At 46.6% G+C, this 26,803-nt stretch overlaps 1 protein-coding gene across 4 annotated transcripts in view; it reads left to right on the top strand.

The window, feature by feature from the left end:
- The window catches only part of TTC28 (tetratricopeptide repeat domain 28), a 604,528-nt gene that overhangs the window by 533,239 nt on the left and 44,486 nt on the right, over positions 1-26,803 (top strand). For all 4 annotated transcript variants that reach the window (XM_046640182.1, XM_046640181.1, XM_046640184.1 and 1 more), the window contains one exon: positions 22,272-22,412. In XM_046640182.1, coding sequence (XP_046496138.1) covers positions 22,272-22,412 — 141 coding nt within the window. The remainder of the gene's footprint in view (positions 1-22,271; positions 22,413-26,803) is intronic.

Below are 26,803 nucleotides of genomic sequence, written 5' to 3'. Positions count from 1 at the left end.
CCCAGGAATGCAAGGTTGGTTTAACATTAAAAAGTCAGTCAATATACTTTACTATATTAACACATTGGAAGACTCAGTATTGTTAAGATGTCAGCTCTCCCCAAATTATTTGTTGGTTCAACACTATATCAATTATAATCCCCAATGTGATAAGCTGTTCTAAAACTTATGTGGAAAAGCGAAGGACCTAGAACAGAGATTCTCAAACCATGGTCTATGGACCAGCTGCAGTTTTGTAAATGAACTTTTATTGGAACATGGCCACACCCATTTGTTTACACATTTTCTATGGCTACTTTCATGCTGCAAGAACAGAGGTGAGTAGTTATGACAGACACCATATGGCCATCTGGCCCTAAAATTTAAAAAAAGTTTGCTGACCCTTGATCTAGAATGTCCAGAGCAATACTGAGGAAGAAAAACAAAGCTGGAGAACTTACTCTCCAGCTGATTCCAAGACTCACTGTAAAGCTCTAGCACTCATGACAGTGTGGTATGTGAGAATTGATAAGAAAGTCAATGGAGCAGAATAGAGAGCCCAGAAATAGACTCACACTTTTTTGGTCACTTGATTTTTGACAAAGATACCAAAGCAATCCAATGCGAGAAGAAAAGTCTTCTCAACAAATGGTACTGGAATAACTGGATACTTCTATGGGAAAACATGAACCTCAAACCTTACCTCATACCAAACACAAAAATCAGTTCAAGATGGATCCTAGGCTTAAACATAATAGCTAAATCTATAAAGATCTTAGAGGAAACCATGGGAGAGTCCCTTCCTGACTTAGGGGCAGAGAGGTCATAGAAAACAATAGCCATAAAAGAAAAAAATTATAAATTAGGCTTCATCACAACTTAAAATTTATGCTCCTCAGAAGACATGAAGAAAATGAATAGGCAAGCCACAAATCATGTATCTGACAAAGACTGGTAAAGAACTCCCAGAACTCAATAGTAAAATAGCGAACAATCCAACTTAAAAATGGAGAAAGATTTGAACATTCAATTCACAAAAAAAGTTATGTGAATGTCAGTGTGCACATCAAAACCATATTTAACATTATTGGTCATCAAGGAACTGTAGTTTAAACCACAGGAAGATGCCACTACCTTCCCACCAGAATGGATAATATTTAAAAGACTTCACAACACAAATGTTGGTGAGGGTGGAGAGCAACAGGACCGCTCATGTATTATTGCAGTGACTGTAAATATATGGTCACTCTGGAAAAAGTTCTAACAGTCTTGATGAAACTAAACATATACCTACCCTATGGGCTGGCAGCTTCACTCCTAGGTGTTTACCCAAGAGGATTGAAAATACGTATTCACAAAAGAAATTCTACATGCATGTTATTAGCAGCTTTATTCATAATATCCCCAGACAGCTTAGGTGTCCATCAACAGGAGAAAGATTAAACAAACTGTGCTATAGTCATACAATGGAATGGTGCTCAGCAAAAAAAGTAACACTACAAATACAAAGAAAGCATGATGAATCCCAAAAACACCTTGCTGAGTGAAAGGAGCCTCATACAGACGAGTATGTGCTGTATGAGTTCACACATATGAAGTTCTAGAACACGTTTAGTTAATCCATGGTGGAAAAAGATCAGAACAGCAGTTGCCTCTGGGGTGGTGACATGACAAGTGCACGGCTTTGTCAAAACTCACTGAATGTACATTAAGATTTGTGTAGTTCATTTTACATAATTTTTATTTTTTACTGTATATAAATTTTACATTAAAAACCATTAACAAATATTGTATTCTAGCTAAGAATATGACTTCTGAAGTATTTAGGAGAAGTTTAATTAAGTCTCCAAATTTACTTTGAATTGCATCCAAAATACAAAATGAATCGATGAATGGGAAGAGAGAAAAATAGTTGGATAAGTATGTGGTAAAGCAATTTTACTAAAATGTTAATGATAGAATATAGGCAGTAAGTATTTGAGTCTTCACTATAAAATTCTTTTAAACTTTCTATATGTATGATTTTTTCAAAATAAAACTTTGGGAAAATTTAGGATTGCAACATGGACATATGGATCTTAAAAATATAGTGGAAAAATAAGAAAAAGGATGAAGTATATAATACAGTATCATTTACATGATTAAAATACCTATATCCCGATTTAGGGGGAGAAATTCAGGCAAAATGATATACAATGAACACGTTCGAACAGTTACCACTGGGGAAAGGAATGAGGGGGGTCTAGGGTTAACGATATGAGTGATGGGTGGGTCTCGGATAGATAGGCCTTGCGTGGACAAATGATAACGGGGCGAGAGGAGGGAGGGTGGCTGAGTGGATGGAAAAGCATTCAACTTAGCCAAATCTTGGCCTCACAAGTTACTAACTATGCCATTTTAGGCAAGTTGTTCAACATCCTTTAGACTCACTTTCACATCTGTGAAATGAGCATTATGATCTCTACCTCGCTGAGTTGTTCTGAGCCTTAAAACTAAATAATGTCCAGGACATTTCTAGTACAACCCTTGATCTACAGTAGATATTCAGCAAAGGTCTATCCTTTTTTCCTTTTCTTTCCACTCTTCTAAATCCTCGGTGTCCTTCAAGGGGCTTACCTTCTCTGACTCTACAACGCCATGCCTCTTTTTCCTGTTTTTCAAAGACTCTTAGCACTTGCAGCCCATTCCATTCTATCGCTTTTTGTCTCACACGTGTGTAGAGTTGCTTTGTATATATCTGTCTTATCTCCTCCACTACCCATTCCATAGCTTCTTGAGGGCTCAGAGTGTAGCTTTGAGAGTCCCTCTGTCCAGTTGTCACCAGTATTGTTGTGTGTAGTTACTTGAATGTCTAGACAGTGTCTGTATTACTCCCTATTTTGTCTCCACGTGGAAGGGGCTGAGCACGTATTTGATGAATGAATGAAAGAATAGACCTGTTTTTCGCTGCTCTTTCCACTCAGCGCTGTCTAATAAGCACATTGATTTATCATTGCTTTTAGCCACTGCTAGACTTGCTGAACTTGTCCAAACGCACAGATGCAATGGTATGAGCCCCACTCAGGTCTGTGGCAGGATATTGCTCCAGAAACACATTTGACTCAAAGACCGAGACCCTCTTTTTGCTGTGGGTGCTCTCTTAGCCATTCTGTTAAACTATGGATAACATTTTAGAGCTGGAAGTGATCTTAGATTTCATGCAATCGGACCTTCAAATGCTAAGAGTTAGACGAAAGGGTCTGGATATTCAAAGTCAATTGGGATTAGTCAGAGAGATTGCCTTTATGGAGGAGGTAAATATTAAGCAGAGTTTGTTGATGGGGAGAGATGTGGGTTGTCTAAAGAGAGGGTGGAACATTCCAAGGGTGTAGAGTGACATGAGCCAGGTATTGGTGATGACAGCAGGTATGTGCTGGAGGGGAGCCCCCAGTGGGGCGTTGGCTGCTCATCGGGATTATCACATGACATAGAGGGGGCAAGAGAGCAAGTGGATGAGTTGGAAGCCGTCGCCATTCCCTCTGTACTGTGTCCTTTGCAACACCCTTATTTCATCCTTGATTTGGTCCTGACCTCCTCTTCTTTTGATTTGGGCCAAAGACAGGCTCAAACCCTGATTTTCAAATGAAATCCAAATGACACATCTGGAACCCTGTATTTCAGCCCGGAAATGTTGGTTTTGCGTTGTGTTTGGCACAGATAACAGCCAGCTGAGATGGCCCAAAACCCAGGAGGGACCTTTGGGACAGCCTCAGCCTGATATTTCCATGTCTTCAAATCAATCCAAGCTACTCATTAGGAGGCCTCATTTCAGCAGGCAGTCTGCTACGTGCGGGACTATCCTGGGATCACCATAGCCTTCCCTTTGGTCCGGCTCATCATTCCCTCTCCATTCCTGCTTCCACCACATGTATGGATCCTGGAAGACAGCTGAGGAAGCCAGTCTCCTTGCTTTCATTCCTGGAGGGCCAGATACCCAGCATATGTGCCCCTTCTTCCCCTAAAGTGGTCCCTATACTATTTTCCTAAACCAGATCATCCCTTTTGACTCAGTAAATGTACTAGGGGTTTGTTGAAGCCTTCCCTTGGCTAACAAGCATCAGGATGCATTTACATTTAAAAGAAGAATTGTTTAATGCATTCTAAAAACCTTAAAAGCGAAAATGTCCATCAGCAGGCTTTACTTCTACTTTTTTTTCTTTTTTTCTTTTTTTTTTTCTTTTTTTGCTGAGGAAGATTGGTCCTGAGCTAACATCTGTGCCAATCTTCCTCCACTTTATATGTGGGTTGCTGCCACTGCATGGCTCATGAGTGGTGTAGGTCTATGCCTGGGATCCAAACCTGCAAACCCAGGCTGCCGAAGCAGAATGTGCCGACCTTAACCAGTATGCCGTAGGGCCATCTCCTAGTAGGCTTTACTTTTTGCTCCCAGTGATACCAATGAGCACTTTCTTTGGGTAAAAGCTGTCTCTTCAGAAGAGTTTGCTTTTTTCTTTCTTAGTAATTCTTAAACTGTTCTTTTCTTTTCTCTAGTCATTGAAAAGGAAGAAAGAAATGTAGCTGCCTCAGTAACTACTTTCCTGGATTCCAGGGCCCCTGGGGTATGTGCCGTCTAGGGCAAGCAATCTGTGAAACACTTCAGAGTTAAGCAGGGAGAGACCATAGTTCAGGGTTTAGGATTCCATTTAATGGGCAACAGCATTTCTCCATTTAACATTGCTTCACTATTTATGCAATAAAAGTAGCTCTGGAGAAATCTACGCTGTTATTCCCCTTGCTCTTTGAATTTGGATTTTCCAGTACTCCATCCTCAGTCTTAATGATGCAGGTTATTACAATTTGTTGCTTCTCATGACACACGTAGTAAATCCTGGATTCAGAGATAGCAATTCTTCAACCCTATCCTATCTTGAATGAAAACTACTCTTCTTATTTGATTTCTCAGCAGCCATTATCGTTATGCTTCTTTAAGGTAAAAAAAAAAAAAAAACCCACTAGCAGAATAATTTGGATCCATGTAGATTGTATGCAGATGCCCAGTGGGAGAAGACAGGCAGTCGTGCGTCCAGAGGGATGAGGAATAAAGCCTCTGCCTCACATGCCTCACTAAGGCCTGGTTTTCCATCCTGACGCAGCAGAAATCATTTCATTCTTTGCATTTCTTTGTGACCAACATGCCGATACATTTACCAAGCTGTGTAGACAGTTTCTCTAGCACCAACAGCTTTTATTCCCGCTCCTACCCTGCTGTAAACCTAGAAACAAATATTTAGCTGGCTGTGGAGTGCCATCTACATGAGTGCTCTCCCTCTGGGGGTCTGCTGCACACGCAGCGCCTGGCTGGTCCTTTCACTGTGCGCAGGACATATAATATATTTACGTCTTGTGTAACCATAGAAACCTGTTGTGTCGGAGAAGACTTTATGATTTTGCTGCTCTCCAGAAAGAGATGAATAAAGCCACAGGGCAACCTGCCACCTCTTGCTTAGTTACTTTGTAATCGTTTAGCAATTAAGACTGCAGAACGTATTTACTATAATTTTCACATCTGTAGACATTTTATAGGGTATTGAATATACATAAGGAAATAAAAACACTTGAGACATTATTTAGAAGCCCCATAGCCAACTCAATTTTTTTTTTTATAACACACAATTTGTACTTCATTCGTTATTCTTGAAAATGGCTGGTCTTTTTTTCTGTGGTAGTGTTTTCTTTGGGTAATCCCAGGCATGAGGAATTCATACGTTTTGTTCTGCTGGTTCTACAAGAGGGCTGTGGAGAGGACACCAGTTTGGGAGCTGGGAGGAGTCAGGCGTAAAGCCCAGTTTCAATCGGGGCCCTTCCCGTTACTCGCTGAGCTTCCTGGGGCAAATGACTGAATCTTGCAGAGCTTTTAGGGGCTTTTAACAAAAACCTAGAAATGGGAAGAAGAAGAAGAAGATCTACCTTGGTGGATCATTGTGACAAAAACAATAGTATAGGACAAACAGCTGGCACGTGATAAGAATGTCACTATACGGTACTATTATCATTTCTATCGTTCTTAACTTTAGTGTCTTTTGATCTAATATGGAATTGTACCACAAGTATATTCTGATGCCTGCAAAAGCTTGTTTTGTGTAGCACATGTATGGTACTTCATACTTATCAAAGACTTTACAAATATTTATTAATTATAAAAACCCCAAGGGAGCTGAGGAGTACAAATTCCATCTCTTTTCCAATTAATTCTGCACCTTTCCATTTGGCAAATACATGTGTTTCAGGGCTTTTAATAGAGCAAGGAACCCCCTTGGCTCTTTTGTCTATGCCTTGGATTGTTTAAAGGAATTATCCACGATGTCATGGAAGCTCTGATTCAGCTGCTAGATGGCTTGGGCGACCCCTGCTGGCTGGCTGCAAGATCAGGAATGCCCAGCAAGCCAAAAGCCGCATCCTCAGCCCCAGGCGCTGTATAGATTAGCTGTGGACTCTGTGGACTAGGGGTGGTAGGCTGTAATCATGGCTGTGAAGGCATGGAGTTTACTCTTATTGTTATTATTTTCTTTATTGTTGTTATTTAAATGGAGGTATTAGAAGGCAGGAGACGTTTCCCACCAGCTAATAACCATTTAAGTTGCATTTGGGGGCTTTCACGACTTGACAACAGCCTTTCAAAATCTCGAGCTGTTAAACCCCCTACCGGGTTAATGTGGCAGAAAAAGACAAGAACGACCCCAGCCAGCGGGTTTTTGTAGAGTGCTGTGTCGCAAGCATCTGGGATAGGAAGGGGAAACGGATCTTTTTAGAAAATCCAATTAGAGAGAGAAGGAAATGTGCTTTGCTGAGAGAGAGAGAGAGAGAGGGAGAAACAGAGACACGTTCTCCCCCAGAGGTAACAGACCTCGATATTAACAAAGGAAAATCCTATGTTACCTTGATTTGTTTCAGAAAACCAGTGTTTCTGGATATCTTCTCAGGAAACAAACACTGCAAGTGAACAAGGAACTGTTTCCACTCAGAGTTCAGTTTAAATAATAACAAATGTGACTCTCCAAAAACATCACAGAGGTAGGGGAAATGAAAGACTTTTCCTGGTCTCTCTTAGAGCATAGGAGTCACAGTCCCCCACACTCTTGTTTCTGTGCTTTAATTGAATGGCCTCATAAAAGATCTAGCGACTAGGGAGTGGTCTTAGAAGTCATCTCTAGCTTTTAGGTCCCACACCCCACATGAAGAACAATCCCCCTCCCCACAGCCTTTGCCTAGCGTTGAGTCACACCTTGACTTCCTCTGTTAGGCGGTCTCCTTATCTAGACCAAATAGAGTCAGTTTGGTAGCTCTTGGTGACATTATTTGTGTAGAAATTTCAAATATGTGCAATTTAGTTAGATTTAGAGGATTATAAATAAAACTACCACACAGCCCTTCAGTTTACCTCATTAAGGGGATCACGTTGTATTAGAATATGCATTTTCATTATGACATATTAGGGCTGGTTGCATTTATAATAACTCTGAGGGCATTCTCACAGTGCCCCGTGGAGGTCTAGCTGCAGGACTCCCGTTACAAGCAGGCACAGTAGGAGCTTTGCTATAATATTCTCATTATCCAAAACTCTCATCTCTTTTTCATTTGTTAAAGGGGTCATTTGGCTTTTTAATATAACTTGTATTAGTGCAATTGTAGGAAACAAAAGTCTTTAAACACTGACTCAGGCAGGTCTCTCTCTGTAACAGCTGGTGAAAGGTATGCCCATACTCCACACTTTACCTTCATGCCGCTCAAATCCCTCCAGTGTAAATGCTCCTAAATGATACGTAGCGTGTACATCATGTGTGCAAATGTTCCTCCCAGAGACCTTCTTGGCTTTTAGTGGACAAGGGAAGTGGACCTCATGGTGATCTTTGAAGACCATTTTAAGTTATAATAGCCCGTGTTTTCCACAAGACCGTGGAATCAGATGAAATTTAAAAGCCTGTGTAGCATATGAGAGCTGCCGAGAGGACTGCGGGAATGGATCACCTCCGTGAACTTTGGGGTCCTCCCTCCCTGACTGCCTTTGGAACCCGTCTCCTTGGATCAGGCTGCTTCTGCGCCTGAGAGGCTAGAATGGCGGCCTGGGAAGGTGCAGGCCCGAATTCAGGCTCACCTGGCTCTGAGGCTGCGTTCTGCTGCTTAATACCCGTGGGGCCTTGGACAAGAGCCTCAACTCCTCTGCGTCCCCCTCCAAGCATTTCTAACAAAGACGTGATCTGCCTCCTGGCCGTGCCTCGAGGATTAATGCGAGAGGGCCCTGGCACTCAGTCACTGGCTTCAGCTGTTACTAATAACGTGTCTCAGCTCTGTTGCCCTTTGGATTTGAAATTGGGGGGCCCTACAAATGAGAAAGGGTGCCTTATTTTAGATGCCCACAGGAAGGGCCCAGAGCTACTCACCCGATAGAATGCTTTGTCTGCACACGCCCTCACTCACTCTCGCATGACATACCCCTCGTAGGACACACCCCTCACGCATACAGCTCTCACATGACATGCTCACTTCACATAGTAACATGCTCACACCCCTCACACGGCACGCATGTTACACACACGTTCATGTCATGCCCTCACTACCGCACACTGTTGGCACTCCCACCCTCACAAATGCACATACTTACCTCTTCACACTATGCATACATGCATTCACACTCACATGCCGCATGATGAAGTGAAGCAGGGCCATCGTGAGCCCTTAGACAGTCCCCAACCAGGGTGAGGAAAGGAACAGCCAAGCCCTGTTCTAGAAAGTGCCATGGATTTGGGAGCAGCCTCCAAGGGCACAGCATCCTCCAGTGCTCCAGAAATCTGGCCCAAAACCCAAGCCTGCTTAAAAAAAATCCCTTCTATAACAATTCCCCCTTTCTTCGGTCACCTCATAGGAAGAAAGTTCGAGATTCTAGGCAGGATATGTAAGAAAGATACACTCTATTCGGGACTGTGTGTTTTTGAGTCTTCAGCTCCCTCACCTTCACTTCTCAGAGACCAGGAACCCAGTCATTCGTGGATTTATCCAGGCAGAAAAAAACCTTCCACATAGGCAAGGGTGGCTGCTTGCCCCGGAGTCCTATTGCACAGGATGGTGGCTCTGAGTACAGGGCCCCATTCTGGGGAGTGGAGGAGCCGGGAAGTTCTCCCCTCAATTTTGAGCAGAAGCCTGACTCTAGGAAAGAATCCAGGAGGAGGATAAAGATGCCTCCTTTCCTCCATGCCTGAAGGCAGTATGATTTCCTTAACCAGAATAGAAGACAGCCCAGGATAGACTTTTGTTATCAAATAAATTATGAGGCTACTTAAATTGCTCTTCCCACGAACCTGAATGTGGTCATACGCAGTAGCCAGGGTTTGTCCCACTATGGCCAAGGAGAAGAGAACATTACACTCACGTGGGCCTGCTCTGGGCTGGAAGCCTGCTGAGGGTGAGGGGCAGGCCTGCCTCCTCTGCCGTTATCACAATGGGTGGAGGGAGGGCAGGTAAGGAGATAGGACTGTTCTTGCTTGGCTGGGTGCCTTTGGGAACTTTGGGTCTGGAAGATGGTGAAAGTGGAATCTTGCTTTTTGTAGGCATTTCATAGGCTCTTTGGAGGTGCCCTGCAGCTTGCTGGATCTTCCATCATTCTCCTGCAGGCTCCCTTGAGACACTTTGTGAGCCCTTGGTATCCAGTGGTGCACCTCCCCTGGCCTCCCCAGGTGGCTCTGTGGGACAGAACTCAAGATGAGTCGCGCCAGCTCTCCTCTCCCCGTGGACCACATCTGGTCACAGGAAACACTCTTGCATCCCTGACTCCAGCAAACTCTCAGTGCAGGCTGGTCGCTCCCCATCTGAGCAGGGACAACGGTGGGACAGTGAGAACCCACTCAGCAAGGGTCAGGCTCCAGTCCTCCCAGTCTCTCTCTCACCTCAGAGTGCAGATTTCCAAGCTCTCTGAGAGGTGCCCCAGTGAAAACACCTCCACCAGGCCTGAGGTAGGAGAGGTGCCCTTCATTCCTTGTCCAAAAGGGTGCGATGAGGACCCACTGTATGGGGGTAGCTGTCTCCAAGGAACTCTCTTCAGCAGCCTCCTCACTCCGCCCTCTCTGGTCTCTCTCAGACCCCTGATCTGGCTGGGGACTAAGCGTCCTAGGTCAGGTTCTCAGGGCCATTTCCTGTGTGCATCTGCGCATGGAGAGCTGAGGAGGAGCACCTGTCCCTTTAGTGGCTGGTGTTTATTGTACTGGCACCTCAGTTAAAAAGGTCTCATTCTGACATTCTATTCCCTATGTGCGCACGTATACACACACACACACACACACACACACACACACACACAGCTATCATACAGGCCTCTCTATTCACAGAGAGGGTTGGTGGGAGGACAGTGGGACTCTTACATTTCACTTGCTTACCATTTTTTGAAACAATTTAAATATTTGCCACAAGTATATCTTACTTCTAGAGTTAAAAGAGAGTAACCAAGATTAAATCACCATACTCTTTTTTCTAGCTTTTGGTGTTTTCACCAAGGAAAGCACATATTGCTGCTTCATATTGCTATGGCTAACAATTCCATTAGATGCTTACAGTAACAACACAATGATAACTTTCGTCTCTTCAGTCTGCCTTTTACAAAGGGCTTCACCTATGTGCTCATTTGGTGCTCAAAGCAATCCTGTGTAGTTTGGGTGACTTTCTTTCCTGGATGTATCTGGGCGTGCGAGTATGTGTATTTCATTCTCATACCACACACATGTGTGTTCACAGAGTTGGAAAAGAGAGGTGTCCGTTGAGTGCCTACCAGGTTCCTCTAGGTGCTATACGTCCATCATTTCACCACTCCTACAATTGTCCCCACTGTGCTTACAAAGAAGAGAGGCTTGCTTGCCCAGGGACACAGGTGGTGACCAGGAGTGATAGGTCTCTCAGACTCCGGGAATTTGGCTCTTTCCACTGCCACACACAGCGTGCACCTGGGTTGAATTGGGCTTTATTGTTGTGACAAAACCAAATCGATGGTAGAGAGGGTTTGGGAGCCACGCGGTCAGGGGCGAACTCCATTGCCAACACTTTCTCAGCACAGGTTTCAAAAATGAGTCTGAGTAATGGGGCCTTCCAATCAATTACAGTCTTTCTCTCTTCGTGCATACAGGCTGTTCAGCTAGCGGAAGTGAAACCGTCTCATTTGTTTGATCACTGTGTTTACTGAAGGGAGCAGAGCTAGGGAAAAAACCCTGTGTTCTTCCTCTTAACACTCAAGTACAGACTAGATAATTCCAGGCCGTGAGATAAGCAGGGGACTCACAAAATGCTTCCGAGTTAAAACTGCGCAGTTGTTCTGGATCCCAAAGGCGGGAGGCTTTTTTTTTTTTTAATTCATATGATCATCTGCAGGCATTTCAGAAGAGGCCTTTTATTATCAGTTTAACAACTGTAGCACATATCAGAGCTTATTGATTGATCAATTGAGTGTGTGTGTGTGTGTGTGTATGTATTCCAGGAAGGCAAATGCAATCATTTGTCTTCAGAGCAACAGAAAATTTGTTCTATAAATAGTAACTGTTAGATAATAGCATGGATTATAATCTTGAGATGATCCAGAGAAAAGCAATTTCTAGAGTGATATACAGGAGCAAGGAATTAAATTTAGTTTCATCCAACTATAAGCATTTCTAGAGAGACAAGTGGATAACAATGACTGTTGATTTCTGATAAGAAACTAATACTCCGTGGGTGGTGCTGCCAGTGAATGCTGAAGGGGCCACACTGCTAGTGTGGCTTTCACTTCAGAGTCCGCGCTTGCTGTGCCACACTCCCTCTGGTCGTGAAGTCTGGACTGTGATATGAGTGGCCTCACTGGGAGGAATTTCCTAAGAACAGCCTTCACATTGTCCCTGTCCTCAGGGTTGATTCGAGTACCTCTTTCTGTGCTGTGCAGCTCACACTCTTCCTACCCTCTGAGTCTTGCTGGCCTACTCTCCTGTGTGCCCACAAGTTTGAATGATGCCAGAGCAACTCGGGCAGCTGTGGCACTGACTCTCTGCAGTAAGGCCTCACAGGTCTCCGAGGATACCTCTCAGCCCTCCCCTCCATCTCCTCCTCTCGAAAGTTTGCTTAAACCAAAGAGGGGGTTTTGTAATAAGGTTACGGGGACAAGGAGTCCCACGAGATCCAAGAGCAAACTTGGAGTGGAAAAGGAAAACTGCAAGGAGCCTCTGGGTTCCACAGGCCAGTCTGCTTCTCATCACTGCCCAGCTGCTCCGGTTTGCACCTCCTACTGCAGACCTCCAGTTTGCAAATTGGAGGTGCAAAATGCTTTCTGCTCCTAGTCCCAGAGCGGGAAAAGAGGTCCCTTCAGCAGCTCCTGTGCTCACACACAGCCTGCGGTCTACAGAGGTCACCCCCAGCTCTCCCTCAATTCCAGCACCAGTTTTGGGGAAAGAAAGCCGATTGGCGCAGCTTAGGGCAGATGTCCACCTCTGCTCCAATCAGTGGTGGGAGTCACCAGGTATAAACTTGGCACTGGGAACTCAGCCCTGTGGATCAGGGAGGCAATTTCTAAAAGTAGAATCTTTATGATCAGAGCAGATGCCCCAAAGCTGTCTATTCCACCAGCATCTCCTCCTGTCCTGAAGATATAGCCTGTTTTCCTGCTTTCAAACCTCACATCAGCATCTCTGTTTCTTAGGTTCTTCTCCTATGTGAGATAACCCATGGACTCGGATACTTTTTCCCCAGCTCCCCCTTTCCTTGCTATTCCTAAAAGTAAGCCCCAGGCTCTTTTCATTTTAGATTTACGTATAATCACTATGAAAAAACAGACAGGTGGGGCCGGCCCGGTGGCGCAGCGGTTAAGTTTGCACCTTCCGCTTTGGTGGCCCGGGGTCCGCCGGGGTAGATCCCGGGTGTGGACACGGCACCGCTTGGCAAGCCATGCTGTGGTAGGCATCCCACATATAAAGTAGAGGAACGTGGGCAGGGATGTCAGCTCAGGGCGAGTCTTCCTCAGCAAAAAGAGGAGGGTTGGTGGCAGATGTTAGCTCAGGGCTAATCTTCCTCAAAAAAAAAAAAAAAAAAAACCCACCAGACAGGGACTAGCAAGTAATTCGCATGGGAAAATTTCAAACGTCTCCTCAGAAATCTTGAGTTCCCAAAGTCCCATGTCTTGAGTTTCTGGGACTCTTGCTAAGTGGCTTCTGGGATAATTGGGTCTTTTCAGCTGTTGGCAGACTGGCCATGCAAAGCCCAGAAAATGCCCGTGGTGCTTGTCATCTGTGCATCTTTTCATATCTCCAAGACATTCTCTGCTGCCTGGCTCTGGAATCCTAACATGGGGCGCTGAGGCAGTCAGGCCTGGTCTCTCGTAATCAGGAAGCCCAAAATGACTATATGCAGTGGCAGCAAATAAACTAACTCTTGCTTCCTCAATTTTCGTCAATTATAAAGAGGTCTTTGCTTTGAAAGAAGGAACATTTTCCTGCCTTTGATATGATTCCTTCGGGCGTGGGGCTAATGGTGTAGGAGCTACCTCATCACCCTGTGCATCAGAAACTGAAGATGAGGCTTTTCACCCATTGTTTCTAGCTTCAGAGTTGCAAGTAACTGGTTATCAGCGCAAAAGAAGCCTCGAGATGGGGGTGAGGGAATGAAGAAAGAATGAGTTAGCAAAGGGATGTTGAGACGTAAATAAAAGTGTGCCTGTGTGGAGCTTCAGTGGCAGCTGTCAGAGGGATGATGGAGAGTGTGTACTTGGAGAAATCAAGAGGCCACGCTTACAAATGAGAATCTTCTCTGCAGCCTCTTGCCAAGCCCTGTCTCTGAGAACAGGATGAGCTCTGGCACGACTCCGTGGCACTTGATTCATGGGCCATTTCTATCTCTCCAGGGAATGCTGCGTGTGAACAGCATTTTGGAGCCTGCCTCTGGTGACGGCATGATTTATATTCCCCAGAGCACACAGGGCTGGGCTTCTTGCAGGGTTCCAGGAGCAGATGCTGGCAGGGCAGCTGGGCACCATGAAGCTACTGCCCACCTGCTGGACTCTCCAGCTGCCCTCTCAGCCCCTCACCAGGACCCATGCCACCATCCTGCACTTAGATCAGCTTGTACTGACTTTAACCTTTGGCTCTCACTGTTCTCTGTGACTGAGATGATCTGAACCTCAACCTTTCACGCAACTCCATGCAGGAGGCTGGAGTGGAGTCCAGCCAGGATTCTGACTGGTGGGCGAGTGCCAAGTCAGGGGCCTGGAGCAAGAACAGAGACATCACTACCCTTGGCCCCCCTGCCAGGGTCCAGGAGTAGAAAGGGCCAGGAGGCAAGTCGAGCTAGAATCCTTAGGCCTCAAGAAGCACAGGGAAGGGGAGATAGAGTATAGAGTGTAGTAATCAGGCCCAGAAGGCAGTACAGGGAGGCAGACCAGGGGTCCAAAACTGGGTCAGTAGGACTGGAACGTGAGCAGAATGCGGAGAAAAGAGAGGCATTTGGTGCATCGCCACCTGGCCAGTGCTGGGCAGCTGAGTGGGTCAATGCCCTCCTTCTCTGCTCCTCCTACTTTGCCACCCAGCTCACACCCCTTCTCTCCCTTGAGGCCTTCTGGTGTCGCCTTTGTTGAAATGTAACTACTGAACCGTGACTACTAGTTTTGTCTCAAAGCCACCACTTTTCTGCTGTTTCTTCAGGCATGCGTCCACGTGCCCCAGGGGCTCTTTCTGCACAACCACTGGCAGGTTTTTCTTTCATGGGCAGTTCATAGGCAGTTTCTCTCTTTCTTTCTCTCTCTTCCACCCCCGCTGGTGGTTCAGTCTCTCTCTATACACACATAGACACGCCGCTGTGTAGTAATTGTGTGTGGTGTTGCAGAGATTAGTCTGCACCTTCTCTGAGCTTCTCGAGGGCAGAGGCTGTCTTCATTCGGAGTAATCCCAGCCCCAGCTGAGGGCCTGGCACACACTGGTTGCACAATGAATGTTTTTGAGGCTTGGTCGGCCTGATGGCCAGATAAATGAATGAGTAGCACCAAGTTTATCTTACTTTTCTGAATCCCTCTCAGGATTTGGTAACAGGAGGATTTATTTTATTTTTTTAAGTTAACTTACGGTATGTATCAGGGTTAAAGCAGGAACAAGAAACCACACAATAAGTTGAGCAGGGATAGTTTTAAGATAAAGAATTGTTAATTATAGCAGACATTAGAGTAAAAAGAGATTGGCTAGTAAAAGTATTCTAAAGACTACAGGAATAGAAGATATAAGGAGCAGTCAGTACCTCTGAGGATTGAGATAGAGTGCCCAAGGAAGAGGGGCCCCCCGCCCCCCCCACTGAGGGCTGAGATCTTGACCTTGTTGGAGAAGGCACTTCCATGGCTCACTCAGTGGCAGAGAAGTTACTGTGATACCACACTGGTGGAACTTGCTGGAAACCCACCCACTGCTCTCTAGGGTGCTTTGGAAAGCTATTCACATGGAGATGTCTCCGTCCACTGCAGAACCACCCAATGAGTGGTCACCAAGGGAAATTAATGTCCACTGGGGGCTGCTGGCTGCCATGTACTGCAAAAGTGGGGTTGTGGAGAAACTACTCAAGCTGCAGGAACTGGGTACTGGGCAAGCCATGTGCGCTGCAGGAGCTGGACACTGGAGAAACCTCTCATGGTGCAAGAGCCAGATGCTCTAGAAGCTGCTTCCACTGCAGGAGCTGGATGCCGGAGAAGCTACCCACGCAGCAGAAGCTAGGTGCTGGGGAAGCTGCCTGTGCTTCAGGAGCCTGTGAAACAACGCACACGAGAGCCAGGAAGGCAAAAACCCTTGCTCTTGCATGTCTCTCCAGTGCTCTCTACTGACAAAGCTCAAACTGTGCCAGCTGGCATGGGAAAAATATTTAAAGGGCTTAATCCATTATGTTAGGGCAGGCAATGAAGGATGAATTTGGAGCACAGAGGCAATAAATGGCTAACTGGCACACAGTGAAATTTATTCTTTTGGTGTACAGGTCTATGAATTTTAATACATGTATAGAGTTGTGTGACCACCACCGCAATCAGGATACAGGACAGTTCTGTCACCCCAGCTAACTCCATCTTTTTATAGTTGTTCCCTATGCCTCCCTCTACACCTAACCTGGCAATCACTAACCAGTTCTCTGTCACTCTAGTCTTGTCTTTTTGAGAGTGTCATATTAATAGAATCATAAAGTACATAACCTTTTACCACTGGCTTCTTTCACTCATTCTAAAGTTTTTGAGTCTTCGAAGTTGTTAACTGTATCGATAGTTCATTCCTCTTCTTTTTTTTTTTTTTAGAGATTGGCCCTGAGCTAACATCTGTTGCCAGTCTTTTTTCTTCTTCTCCCCAAAGCCCCCCAGTACGTAGTGCATATTCTAGTTATACGTCCTTTGTTCCAGTTCTGCTATGTGGGACCCCACCTCAGTGTGGCTGGATGAGTGGTGCTAGGTCTGTGCCCGGGATCCAAACCAGCGAAACCCTGAGCTGCTGAAGCAGAGCGTGGGACCTTAACCACTGAGCCACTGGGCCAGCCCCTCATTCCTCTTTTTCCGAGTATTCCAGTGTGTGGATGTACCACAGTTTGCTTATCCCTTCACTCGCTGAAGGACCTTTGGGTGGGTTCCAGTTTGGGCAGTTATGACTACAATTGCCGTAAACATTCATTGGTAGGTTTTATGTAACACAAATTTTCATTTCTTTAGGGTAAATGAATTTATTTCTTCAGAAGTGGAATTCCTGGGTCATATGGGAAATATATATTTCACTTTATGAGAAGCTGCCAAGTATTCTCCAGAGTTACTATACCATTTTGCACCCTCACCAGCTGTGTGTAAATACGAGTTCTGGTTGATCTGTGTCGCCAGCACCTGATATTGTTTGCGTTTTAAAATTTGAGCCATTCAAATAGATGTATAGTGGTATCTTGTCATGGTTTTGGTTTGCATTTCTCTAGTGGCTAATGACATTGAACATTTCTTCATGTGCTTATTTGCCATTCTTATATTCTCTTTGATGAAGTGACTGTTTAAGTCTTTTGCCCATTTTTAAAATTGAATTGTATGTTTTCTTATAGTTGAGTTTAAAAGTTCTTTATATATTCTAGATACAAGTTCACTGGCAGGTACATGGTTTGCAAATATTTCCTCTCAGTCTATAGCTTGTCTTTTTCTTTTCTCAACAGTGTCTTTCACAGAGTATAAGTTCTTAATTTTTATGACATCAGTTTTATCAGTTATGTCTTTATGGACTGTGTTTTTGGTGAAATGTCTTAAGAAATCTATAAGTAATTCAAGATCAGAAAAATTTTCTCCTACAAGTTTTATACATTTCTTTGCATTTTTATATTTAGATCTGAGATTGATTTTGAGTTAATTTTTGTGTAAGGTGTGAGGTTTAGTTCAAGGTTCATTTTTTTGCGTGTGGATGTCCAGTTGTTCCCAAGCCATTTACTGAAAAGACTATCCTTCCTCTATTAAATTATCTTTGTACCTTTGTCAAAAGTTGATTGGCCAGATTCAGGTAGGTCTGTTTTGGGACTCTATTCTACTCCAGTGATCTGTGTGTCTATCCCTTTCCCAGTACTGCACTATCTTTGTTACTGTAGCTTTATAGTTAGTCTTAAAATCTGGCAGTGTCATTCCTCCAACTTTATCCTGCTTCTTCTAAATTGTTTTACCTGCTCTAGTTCATTTACCTTTTCATATAAATTTTAGAATCAGCTTCTCTATAGCTACAAAAATGTCTTGAGATTTTGATTGGAATTATGTTAAACTTATACATCAATTTTGGAAAAATTGCTATCTTGATTATGTTGAGTCTTAAAATCCATGAACATGGTATGTCTCTCCATTTATTTAAATCTCCTTTGATTCTTTCATCAGCATTTGTAGTTTTCAGCATACAGATCCTATACATGTTTTGTTAGATTTATGTCTAAGTATTTCATTTTTAGAGCAATTATGAATGGAGTCATTTTTAAAATTTCAGTTTGCAATTGTTTGTTGCTAGTATATAGAAATATTGACTTTCTGTGCATTGATCTTGTATCCTGCAACCTTGTAAAATTTTGTATATTCCTTGGCATTTTCTACATAGATAATCGTGTCTCCTGTGAATATGCAGTTTCTTTTCTTCCTTTCTAATCTGTATACCTTTTATTTTCTTCTCTTGCCTTTTTGCACTGGCTAAGACTTCCAGTACTGTGTTGAATATGAATAGTGTGAGCTGACATACTTACCTTGTTCCCAAGGTAAGCATTCAGTCTTTCATCATTAAGTATGATATTAGCCATAGACATGTTGTAGCTGCTCTTAATCAGGTTGATGAAGTTCTCTTTTATATTCCCAGTTTGCAAGTTTTTGTCATGAATTGGATTTTGTCAAATACTTCTCTGCATCAATTAATATAAATATGTATCTTTTTCTTTAGTCCATTGATGTGGTAGAGTACATTGATTGATTTTTCAAATATTGAACAAGCCTTACATTCCTGTAATAACCCTACCTGCCTTTGACTTGGCGTATAATCCTTTTTATATGTTGCTGAATTCTATTTGGTAATACTTTATTGATGATTTTTATGTCTGTTTTCATTTGCTCTGTGGAATATTGGTCTGTAAGGATTTTTTCCCCATGTTATCTTTGCCTGCTTTTGTCTCAGGGTAACATAGGCCTCATTAAATGAGTTAGAAGTGTTCTTTCTTCTAGTTCCTGGGAGAGATTGTGTAGAGTTAGTATTATTTCTTCTTTAAATGTTTGGTAGAATTTTTTGTCAGACCCTGAACTGACAGCTCTCAACTGCCCTCCAAGTTCAAGACCCTCCACCATCACCTCCTCCTTCTCTTCCACTCTCACCCTCTTCTCCTGCTCAACTGAGCTATTCCCTTGGCCCTAAATAGTCCCCCCACTGTCTTGTCTCCACATCGTGCTCATACCATTCCATCTGCCTTGAAGCACCCATCCCCGCAAGTGCCTACCTGTCAATGTTGTGTCATTCAGAATGCCTCTCAGATGCAGCTGATTCCAGGAAAACTTGCGTGCCCTCCCTGTCTTGGTTATAGGCTGGTGCCCTCCTTCTGCTCCTTCTTCATCTACCTTAGCCAGTAATCGCTAGTCATGCTAGATGGTAAGTGTGTGACTCCTTCTGTTCAGCCTCTGCAGCTCTTGCATACAGGTCCCACTCAGCAGTCACTGTTGAGGGGAAGTGAATGGAGTGAGGGCCTGAGGTGATCAGCCTAGGCGATGTGCCATCTCTAGAAAGTCTCTCAGGGAAATAGGGTGAGGTGGCTGTGATTTGAGGACCACCAGTGGCAAGGCATTGTTGGGCCCTGCTACATGGATGAGGTTTGTTTTGTAAATAGGAGATTTCCTTATCTGTGACATCGCCTGTTTGTTTTTCCCTTCAGTGTTAATACTTTGAAGGGTCAGGAAATAGGAAACAACCCCATTAAGCATGAGATTCTGAGGGCGCAGTCAGCGGCCGACAGCAAGAGTGGAACTGCAAGATAATGGAGGCCGATACTGGTTCCAGCCAATTCTTCTCCTCTTTGCAAAGCGCTGAATGACAAGCAGATTTCTCAGCTCCAAGCAGGCAGTCACATTCAGATGATAAATGTGTCCCTGGACAGAGGAGCTTGTTGAGTGATATTTACCAGGGTCTCTGTGAAGGGCTCTCAGCTCCCAAGGGAGCATTTCAGGCCTTCAGCTTCTCGCCTGTTCAGCTGAGACTGGTGGGGCAGTGAGAATAAAACCTCATTCCCTGCTTTCCAGCAGAATGGAAGCCATGCTGATTTGTTTAGGTGCTGGGAAGTTTCCTGGTTTCTCTTGCTTCCTCTATTCACCCACTCCCTCCCTAGTCAAACCCCAGCAGAGAGAGGCTTGGAATGTGTGAGAAGCTTATGGCCTTAGAGGGGGAGGGGTGGGGAAGTCAGTGCCAAAGACCCAGGCTGGCATCAGTCCTGGCAGTACCACCTAGTGCTCCTTGGCCAAATTCCTCAGCTTCTCTGAACCTGCCTCCTTGGAAATAGGATGGACATGAGAAGAGCCAGCTCACAGGGTTGTTGTACATATAAAATTAAATCCATGTAAAATTACTTTGCATGTTATAAAATGCTCTCCAGCGTAAGTCAGTCATTCATTCAGCAGTTCCTCATTGCACACCTCCTGCATGCCAAGCACTGTGCTGGGTTTGTAGGACCATGTCCAGATTGTGTGGGCCAGAAAGAAGAGCAGGCTAATGGCCTTTATCAGCCATCAGTGTAGTTCTGGGGTGAAGGCAAGTAGCTGTCCCAGAATTTGTACCTCTGTGCTATCCCTGAAGACTGCTCCACTCTCAACACTTTTCTAGGGCTTCAGCTCTTGGGAATCTTTCCCAGTGGCTGGGCCTTTTTGTGACCTGTGACAAGGAACATGGCTGAATCAAGACTCTGGTGTTTAATTATCAAATGTGTCAGTCTGGGTTCTCCAGAGAAACAGAACCAATAGGATAGACACACACACACACACACGCACACACACACACACACACACACACACACACACAGATTTATTATAAGGAATCAGCTCACTTAGTTACGGAGGCTGAAAAGTCCTAGAATCGGCAGTCAGCAAGCTGGAGGCCTAGGGGAACGGATGGGGAGAGGGTGTAAGTTTCAGTCCAAGTCTGAGTCTGAAGGCAGGAGACTGATATCCCGGGTTGAAGACAGTCAGGCAGGGAGAGGATTCTCTCTCACTCTGCCTTTTTGTTCTACTCAGGTCCTCAGTGGATTGGATGGGGCCCATCCACACTGGGGAGGGCAGTTTGCTTTCCCCAGTCTATTGATTCACATGTAAATCTCATCCAGACACACCCAGAATAACATTTGACCAAATGTCTGGGCACCCCAGCGCCCAGTCAAGTTGACACATAAAATTTACCATCACACTAGAGTTGACGTTCACACAGAGCATGCCAGTCTACCAGGCAGCCTCACAAGCTGTGTCTCATTTGGCTCCATAACAACCCAGTGAGGGAGTCATTACCCTTCTCCATTATGAAATCCTGATGTTTGAAGCAGGTCGTGTTCACCTTAAACCCAAATCTCAATACACCGAGCTGTCCCTCTGGGCCACAGGAAGTCTCCCTTTCCAGATCCCACTTCTCACCCAGCGTGCGAAAGGCTTGTGCCTCCGTGAGTCTGTCTTCTGCCTCCAATGCCCTGGTGCTCTCCACCCTTCCACACTGGTCCTTAGTCAGCAGGAAACTGTGAACAAAGTCGTCATACGGGCTGGGCGTTATCTGTGGACTAGATGTCACGTGGCCTTCCACAAAGTCTGAATGTGATCATCATGCCGAAGGGAGGTGGAGGCTTGGTTGAGAGCTCTGCTTTTGCCGAGATGAGATGGTGCGGTGTGGTGAGCACTGGGAGGAGGACGGCCGCAGGCGGGCAGCGCTCCCTCGGATGCGTTTGCGTCTGTTGTGTCTGTCTTGGTCTCATCAGGCCACAGTGCACGGCTTTTACGTTTAATAAGCCTTTGTCATTTTAATCATGCCGATGAATCAAGGCACTCCTGGGTATTTCTGTTTATTTAAAACCCATTGTGAGATATTCTATTATAGTCTGTCATGGGGGAAATGTGAATTTATTAATTCAAAAATTGTACCATCCTCATGCTGAGCTTGGAAAATGGGCTCCAATCAGCAACATTTCGCAAGCCTGCATTTCAAACACGGGACCACTCTGCCTGTCATCGCAGCCACTTGTATGCATGTCTATCTTCTCGTCTGGACAATGCCTTTTTGGGCTCTGTTTCCCTGCGGCCTAGCATGGTGCCTAGCACATGATAGGTACTTAGTTACTGTTTCTGGAGTAGAATGGACTGGAATTCATGCTAGGAGGATTGCCACAAGCCACACTCACCTGAGCTCTACTCTGGAAGGGCGCCCAGGCAGCCCACCACAGACACAGCAAATGTGCCGTAATTTTGGCAGAAAATTGTTGAACACATAGTGCGTGTCAGGCATTTGCTAGATGCAGGGTGTGCAATGCTGGTTCAGGCACCGCTCCTCCCGGTAGGGAGTGCGCAGCTGAGTGGGGGTGACAGCCAGAAACAACCAAACAGAGTGCCTTTTGAGAAGCACTGGACAACAGACGGATGAGGGGCGTGGGGACACTGAGGAGGATGCGGGGTGATGCCGGCTTCAGAAGGCACTCAGGACCAGGGGTTTGTTGGGCAGAAGAATGGCACAGAACCTCAGAGCAGACTTTGATCGCTCAGCACTCCCTTTCTCTGACTGTCTTTCTCTGCAATTTTCCCCCAGGGCCTGTGCCAGCAGTGAGACGGAGAGTGAAGCTGGAGACATCATGGACCAGCAGTTTGAAGAGATGAACAACAAGCTCAACTCGGTTACTGACCCCACTGGCTTTCTGCGGATGGTTCGCCGCAATAACCTCTTTAACAGGTGAGTGTGGGCTCTGTCTCCCAGGCCCACTGCAGGCGAGGTGTCCTGAGCACGGATGACATGCTCTTGGCTGATGCTCCTTCGACTGGTTGGGCTTCTGGCCCGTGTCATGTGTTTGTAGAAGTGAGCCTGACACTACCGTGGTCTCATGCTCCTCAGGGCTTTGGTGTCACAGCAGCATTTCCAGGTCAAGTGAAAAAACAGGGGCAGGCTTGATGTGACAGACTGCATTTAGCTGGGATGGGAGACCAGGGGATGGTTGGCCTCTTCTTCACATAGTCTCCGAGCTGACTTCCCAAACACCAGGCCGGAAGCAGACAGGATAGCTTCACATCCTTCTTTGCCAGTTTCTGCTGGTAACTCGTGGGCCAGGCGCCTGTCTTGACCCTCCTGGCCTGAGATTGAGGGAGGCCAGGGGAAGTGGGGGTGCTGGCATTGCTGGAGAGAGAGCTGGTCCAGACCCAGGCCCACTTCTCTACCCTGAGACCCCATCTCCCTATCACTAGGCCAAATAGGCCTTCACTGCTTTGAAATGAGTCAAGGTTGGAATTGAATTGCCAACCAACATACCCCTGCATCTTTTTATCAGAGGTGATGGCTGAACTGCATCCAGATAAACAGAGGCAGGTGGTTGGGATTGAGGGGCACCTGTCCCACTGTCATTTGGTTGCCTAGCAACAACCCAGGAGTCACATTTAGGTAGACTTTCCAGAAAGACATCCTGCAGTCTCTCAGGTCCTTGCCATGGCCTGAGTGCCTGACTTTAAAGGGCAGCAGGTTGAGCCTGGAGCACAGGAGGGAAGTGACTGTTCTCTGGGTGGAGGCAGCCGCTGCCTGGCGGCCCTGCTGTGTGGGGCATTGTGTGCCCTGTCTGTTCCTACTCCAGGCCCTGGTTTCCTCTCATTATTGTGCTGTCAGGGTGACAAACTTTTATTTACTTTCCCAGGGGCAAGCTGAATGGGACAGAAGCCAAGGGCCAGGGATGTAGGAACTGGCAGCTTGGTTGAAAGGAGGCCAGAACTTCAAGTTGGATCACCCCCCATCCTTCTGCCCTGCCCCCTTCGCAGGGGTCCCTCATGGCTTTTAGTTTCCTGTAGGGACACAAGCAGGTAGGAGGAGGCACGAGATCAGGCCTGTGCTCACGTCCTCCTCTGCCAGCTTCACGACCTGTGAGGCCAGTGATTCTTGACACTTCTGGGTGATGTGATCCACGGTTGTAAACTGGAGTTCGAAGAGCCAGCCTTGCTGCTTGCCAGCTGTGGGACACTGGGCAGGCGGTGTCTACCACTATCAGCTTGTTTCCTCATCACTGAAATGGGGACAAACTTCGTACCTTCCAGGGTTCCCTTAACCTGGGTGTTAAAGGAGCTAATGTATAAATAACACTCTGACCAGCTTCTTAATGCATAGAAGGCACCCGTACACATGGTAGCCTTCTACTGTTTTGAGTAAAGTGGGAAGGACAGTGCTAAACTTGAGTTCTTATGATAATCTGGGTGGATGAACTTTGGGAGGGATGGAATTCGTATGTTCCTGTGCATCAGTGTTAGCCACCTTGGGCTGTGGCCTCCCTGTCCTTCCTCTTCCCATCCTGCCTCATGTCCTTCACATGAGAGAGTGCCAAAGGCAGGCAGGCTTCCAGGGCTGACCTGATCGTAGGTGCCGGCAGTCAGGAGCCCCTCCGCAGGGGCCTTGGGCACTACAATAAGAAATGGGTCAAGCCTGGTATAGCTGGGATCCTAGCTTATCATCCCTTGATGGGAGGTCATGTAAATTTTGGATTATGGAGTTGCTCATTTTGGGAAAATGGCGGTTGTCCTTCCAAACAGCTCTGAGATAGGTCCTGTGAGCACAATACTGTGGATTAATTCATTGTTTCATTTAGACGGTGCAATCTGTGCCAGCCCTGAGGCTGGGTGGGGAGCAGCAAGGCTTACAGCACTGGAGCCCGGGCCTCCCTGCCTTGCTGCTCTGCACCCAGCTCCCTCAGCAGGGTCTGCAGATCCTTCCAATTGTGACCTTCTGGAGGCTTCTGAGAGCAGATTGGATGAGGAGAAACAGCATGCATTCTTTCAGCTTCAGTGCAGCGAGCCGTAAGGCCCAGCACAGGTTGCCATGGCCTGTGCCCTTTACCGCTTTCTGACAAGTCCAGGAAGAGGGTTCTCTGGCCTTCTTCAGAGGAGAGCAGAGCTGTGGGAGGGAACCACAGAGGCAGAGCTGTCCTTGTCAGTCAGAAGGGCTCAGGCCCTTGAGAACTTGTAGTCCAGCCGCGCATCTCCCAGCTGAGGGGCACACATAGGCTGGGGAGGTGGAGACCTGCCATGAGCAGATGCCAAAGCTAGATCTCAGGCTGCACCTGCCAGCTGCCTTGCCAGCCTGGGCCTTCCCACCTCGAGGCCTGCCAAGTGCACTGCTCTGCCCTGCCCTGGGTCCCAGGCCTCCCTCTCTGCCCCTTTCACGTCCAGGGATCTCAGCTAGGAGGAGGGCTGGTTTATCACTGAATGGAATGGCTAAGAAGTGGCTTTTCTGCAGACTTCTCAGAGCGACTAGGGCTTACAGAGTGCCCGTCCCCTGGAGCCCACAGAGGTGACATGGAGGCAGCCCTGTGCACAGGGCCTTGAGTTGCGCTGGAGCGGCACCAGCTCCCGTCCGCAGGCTCTCCAGCTCGGTGATTCATGGGTTCCTTCGCCCGTCTGTTCCGGCTGGTTTGCTGGACTCGTTCGGTGATGAGGCTGCTGCAGCTGATACGAGTCAGTGCGACTTGCCTTTAGAGTTTTCTCTCTTGCCACTGCAGCACTTGTCTTTGTCCTGCCTTTGTTTTTGAGGTCTCCCCAACCACTATTTTTCTTCTTGCCCTGTGCACTTTGGTAAAAAACACATTTGTCAAGCCCAGGACAGGTACCACTAGTGAGGAAAAGCAAGATTTCTTCTCATGTTTAGCACCCTGACCCTGGGTGGTCCCCACAGGGCAGAGTGGCAGCCCTCGGAGAGGCCTCGGCTCCTCATCTGCAGAATGCTCAGGCAGTTATGTTGGGGACTAGAAGGCCAGTGTGTGTATGGGTGTGTGTGAATGAGTGTATGTGAGTGTGTGTGTGTGGGGGGGGGGGTGTGGCTGAACCTGGGGGCAGTCAGCAGATTATGTTTGCTACAAAGAAGAGGAAGAAAATGGGACATGCTTTCAACCACACCTGGATCCTAGGGCCCAGGGCGGAGCCTCGGCACTGGAGGTGTGCCCATCCAGAACCAATTAGGACCAATATCCAGAGAAATGTTCTGACTTATGTCGCCGCCACTGTATAACATGCATCCTAAGTCTTTACTTTTCCACATTATGGCTGTGTGTGTGATGTGATGTGGAGAGGGGCTTTCCTGTTGCCCAGAGATTAGTGGCTAGAGCCAAAACAGACGACAGAGAAGTGTTGTCTCCCCATTCTAAAGAGAGGTGCCACAGTGGGGCCAGAGCCCGCTCTCAGGTCTCTGTGACCTCCAACTAGCACCCCAGAGACACACCCCCCATCTCTAACAGAAGACTGGGTGGGAGAATTGGCAAGTGAGACTCTTCTGCCTGGTCAGGGTCCTCTAAGAAAATCAATCACAAAGATTGGGGGTCCTGCAAGAAAGGGACAGAGAGAGAGGCATCACCATCCCATGGGACTAGCCTCCCATGACTGTGAGGCAGGGAGAGAAGAGAGTAAAGAGAGGGGCCTAGCAAGGATGGGCCCACCACAGTGTGGTCCGCATGCCCACGTCTAGTGTGGCACAGACGAGTACCTTTCCTAATGGGTGGGTCACATGGGCTCAGTCTCTTGCTGGGCAGAGGGCCTCAGCAGCAGGAGTGATGAGGTATGCAGCCAGTGGCAGGACTAAGGTGACAGAGGAGGCAGAGCAAGCTGCCCTGTGTTGGGGGGTGCACAGGGAAGCCCCTGCAGGGCCCTCAGAAGCCAGGGAAACACATGGAGGGACATCAGCAGCACTCGTCCTCCCACACTGCCCTAACTGCCAGAGAGTCAGGTCTTGACAGTGGGGGGAAGAAGGGAGGGAAGGAATGCTCCCAGAGCCCACCCTGTGCCCAAATCCGTGAGCAGAAGCCTGGCCTGCAGTGGCGGCAGGAGGGGATGAGGTGTTCACTACACAGGAGGCTGGGGGCCACTCTACCCAGGATTCCTAAAGGCATGGGGAAGAGTGACTGGAGAGAATAAAGCTGTCCCCACAAGGTCAGCCTGGTCAGTGAGCTGGAAACTGCACACCTGTGTCTGTCTGTGCGTTTGCGTTGTGCGGGTATCTGCATGGCTGTGTGGGTGTGGTTCTGTGGAAGCATCTACGTGGGCTGCCCTGAAGCAGGCTGCAGCAGTGCCGCGGAAGTCCACTGTGGGCCGGGAGGCCCTCTGCAG

The sequence above is a fragment of the Equus quagga genome, chromosome 15 (genome assembly GCF_021613505.1).
Source record: "Equus quagga isolate Etosha38 chromosome 15, UCLA_HA_Equagga_1.0, whole genome shotgun sequence".
In the NCBI taxonomy this organism is placed as follows: Eukaryota; Metazoa; Chordata; class Mammalia; order Perissodactyla; family Equidae; genus Equus; species Equus quagga.
The sequence above is the reverse complement of the archived record's forward strand: the minus strand, read 5'-3'. Positions and strand labels throughout refer to the sequence as shown.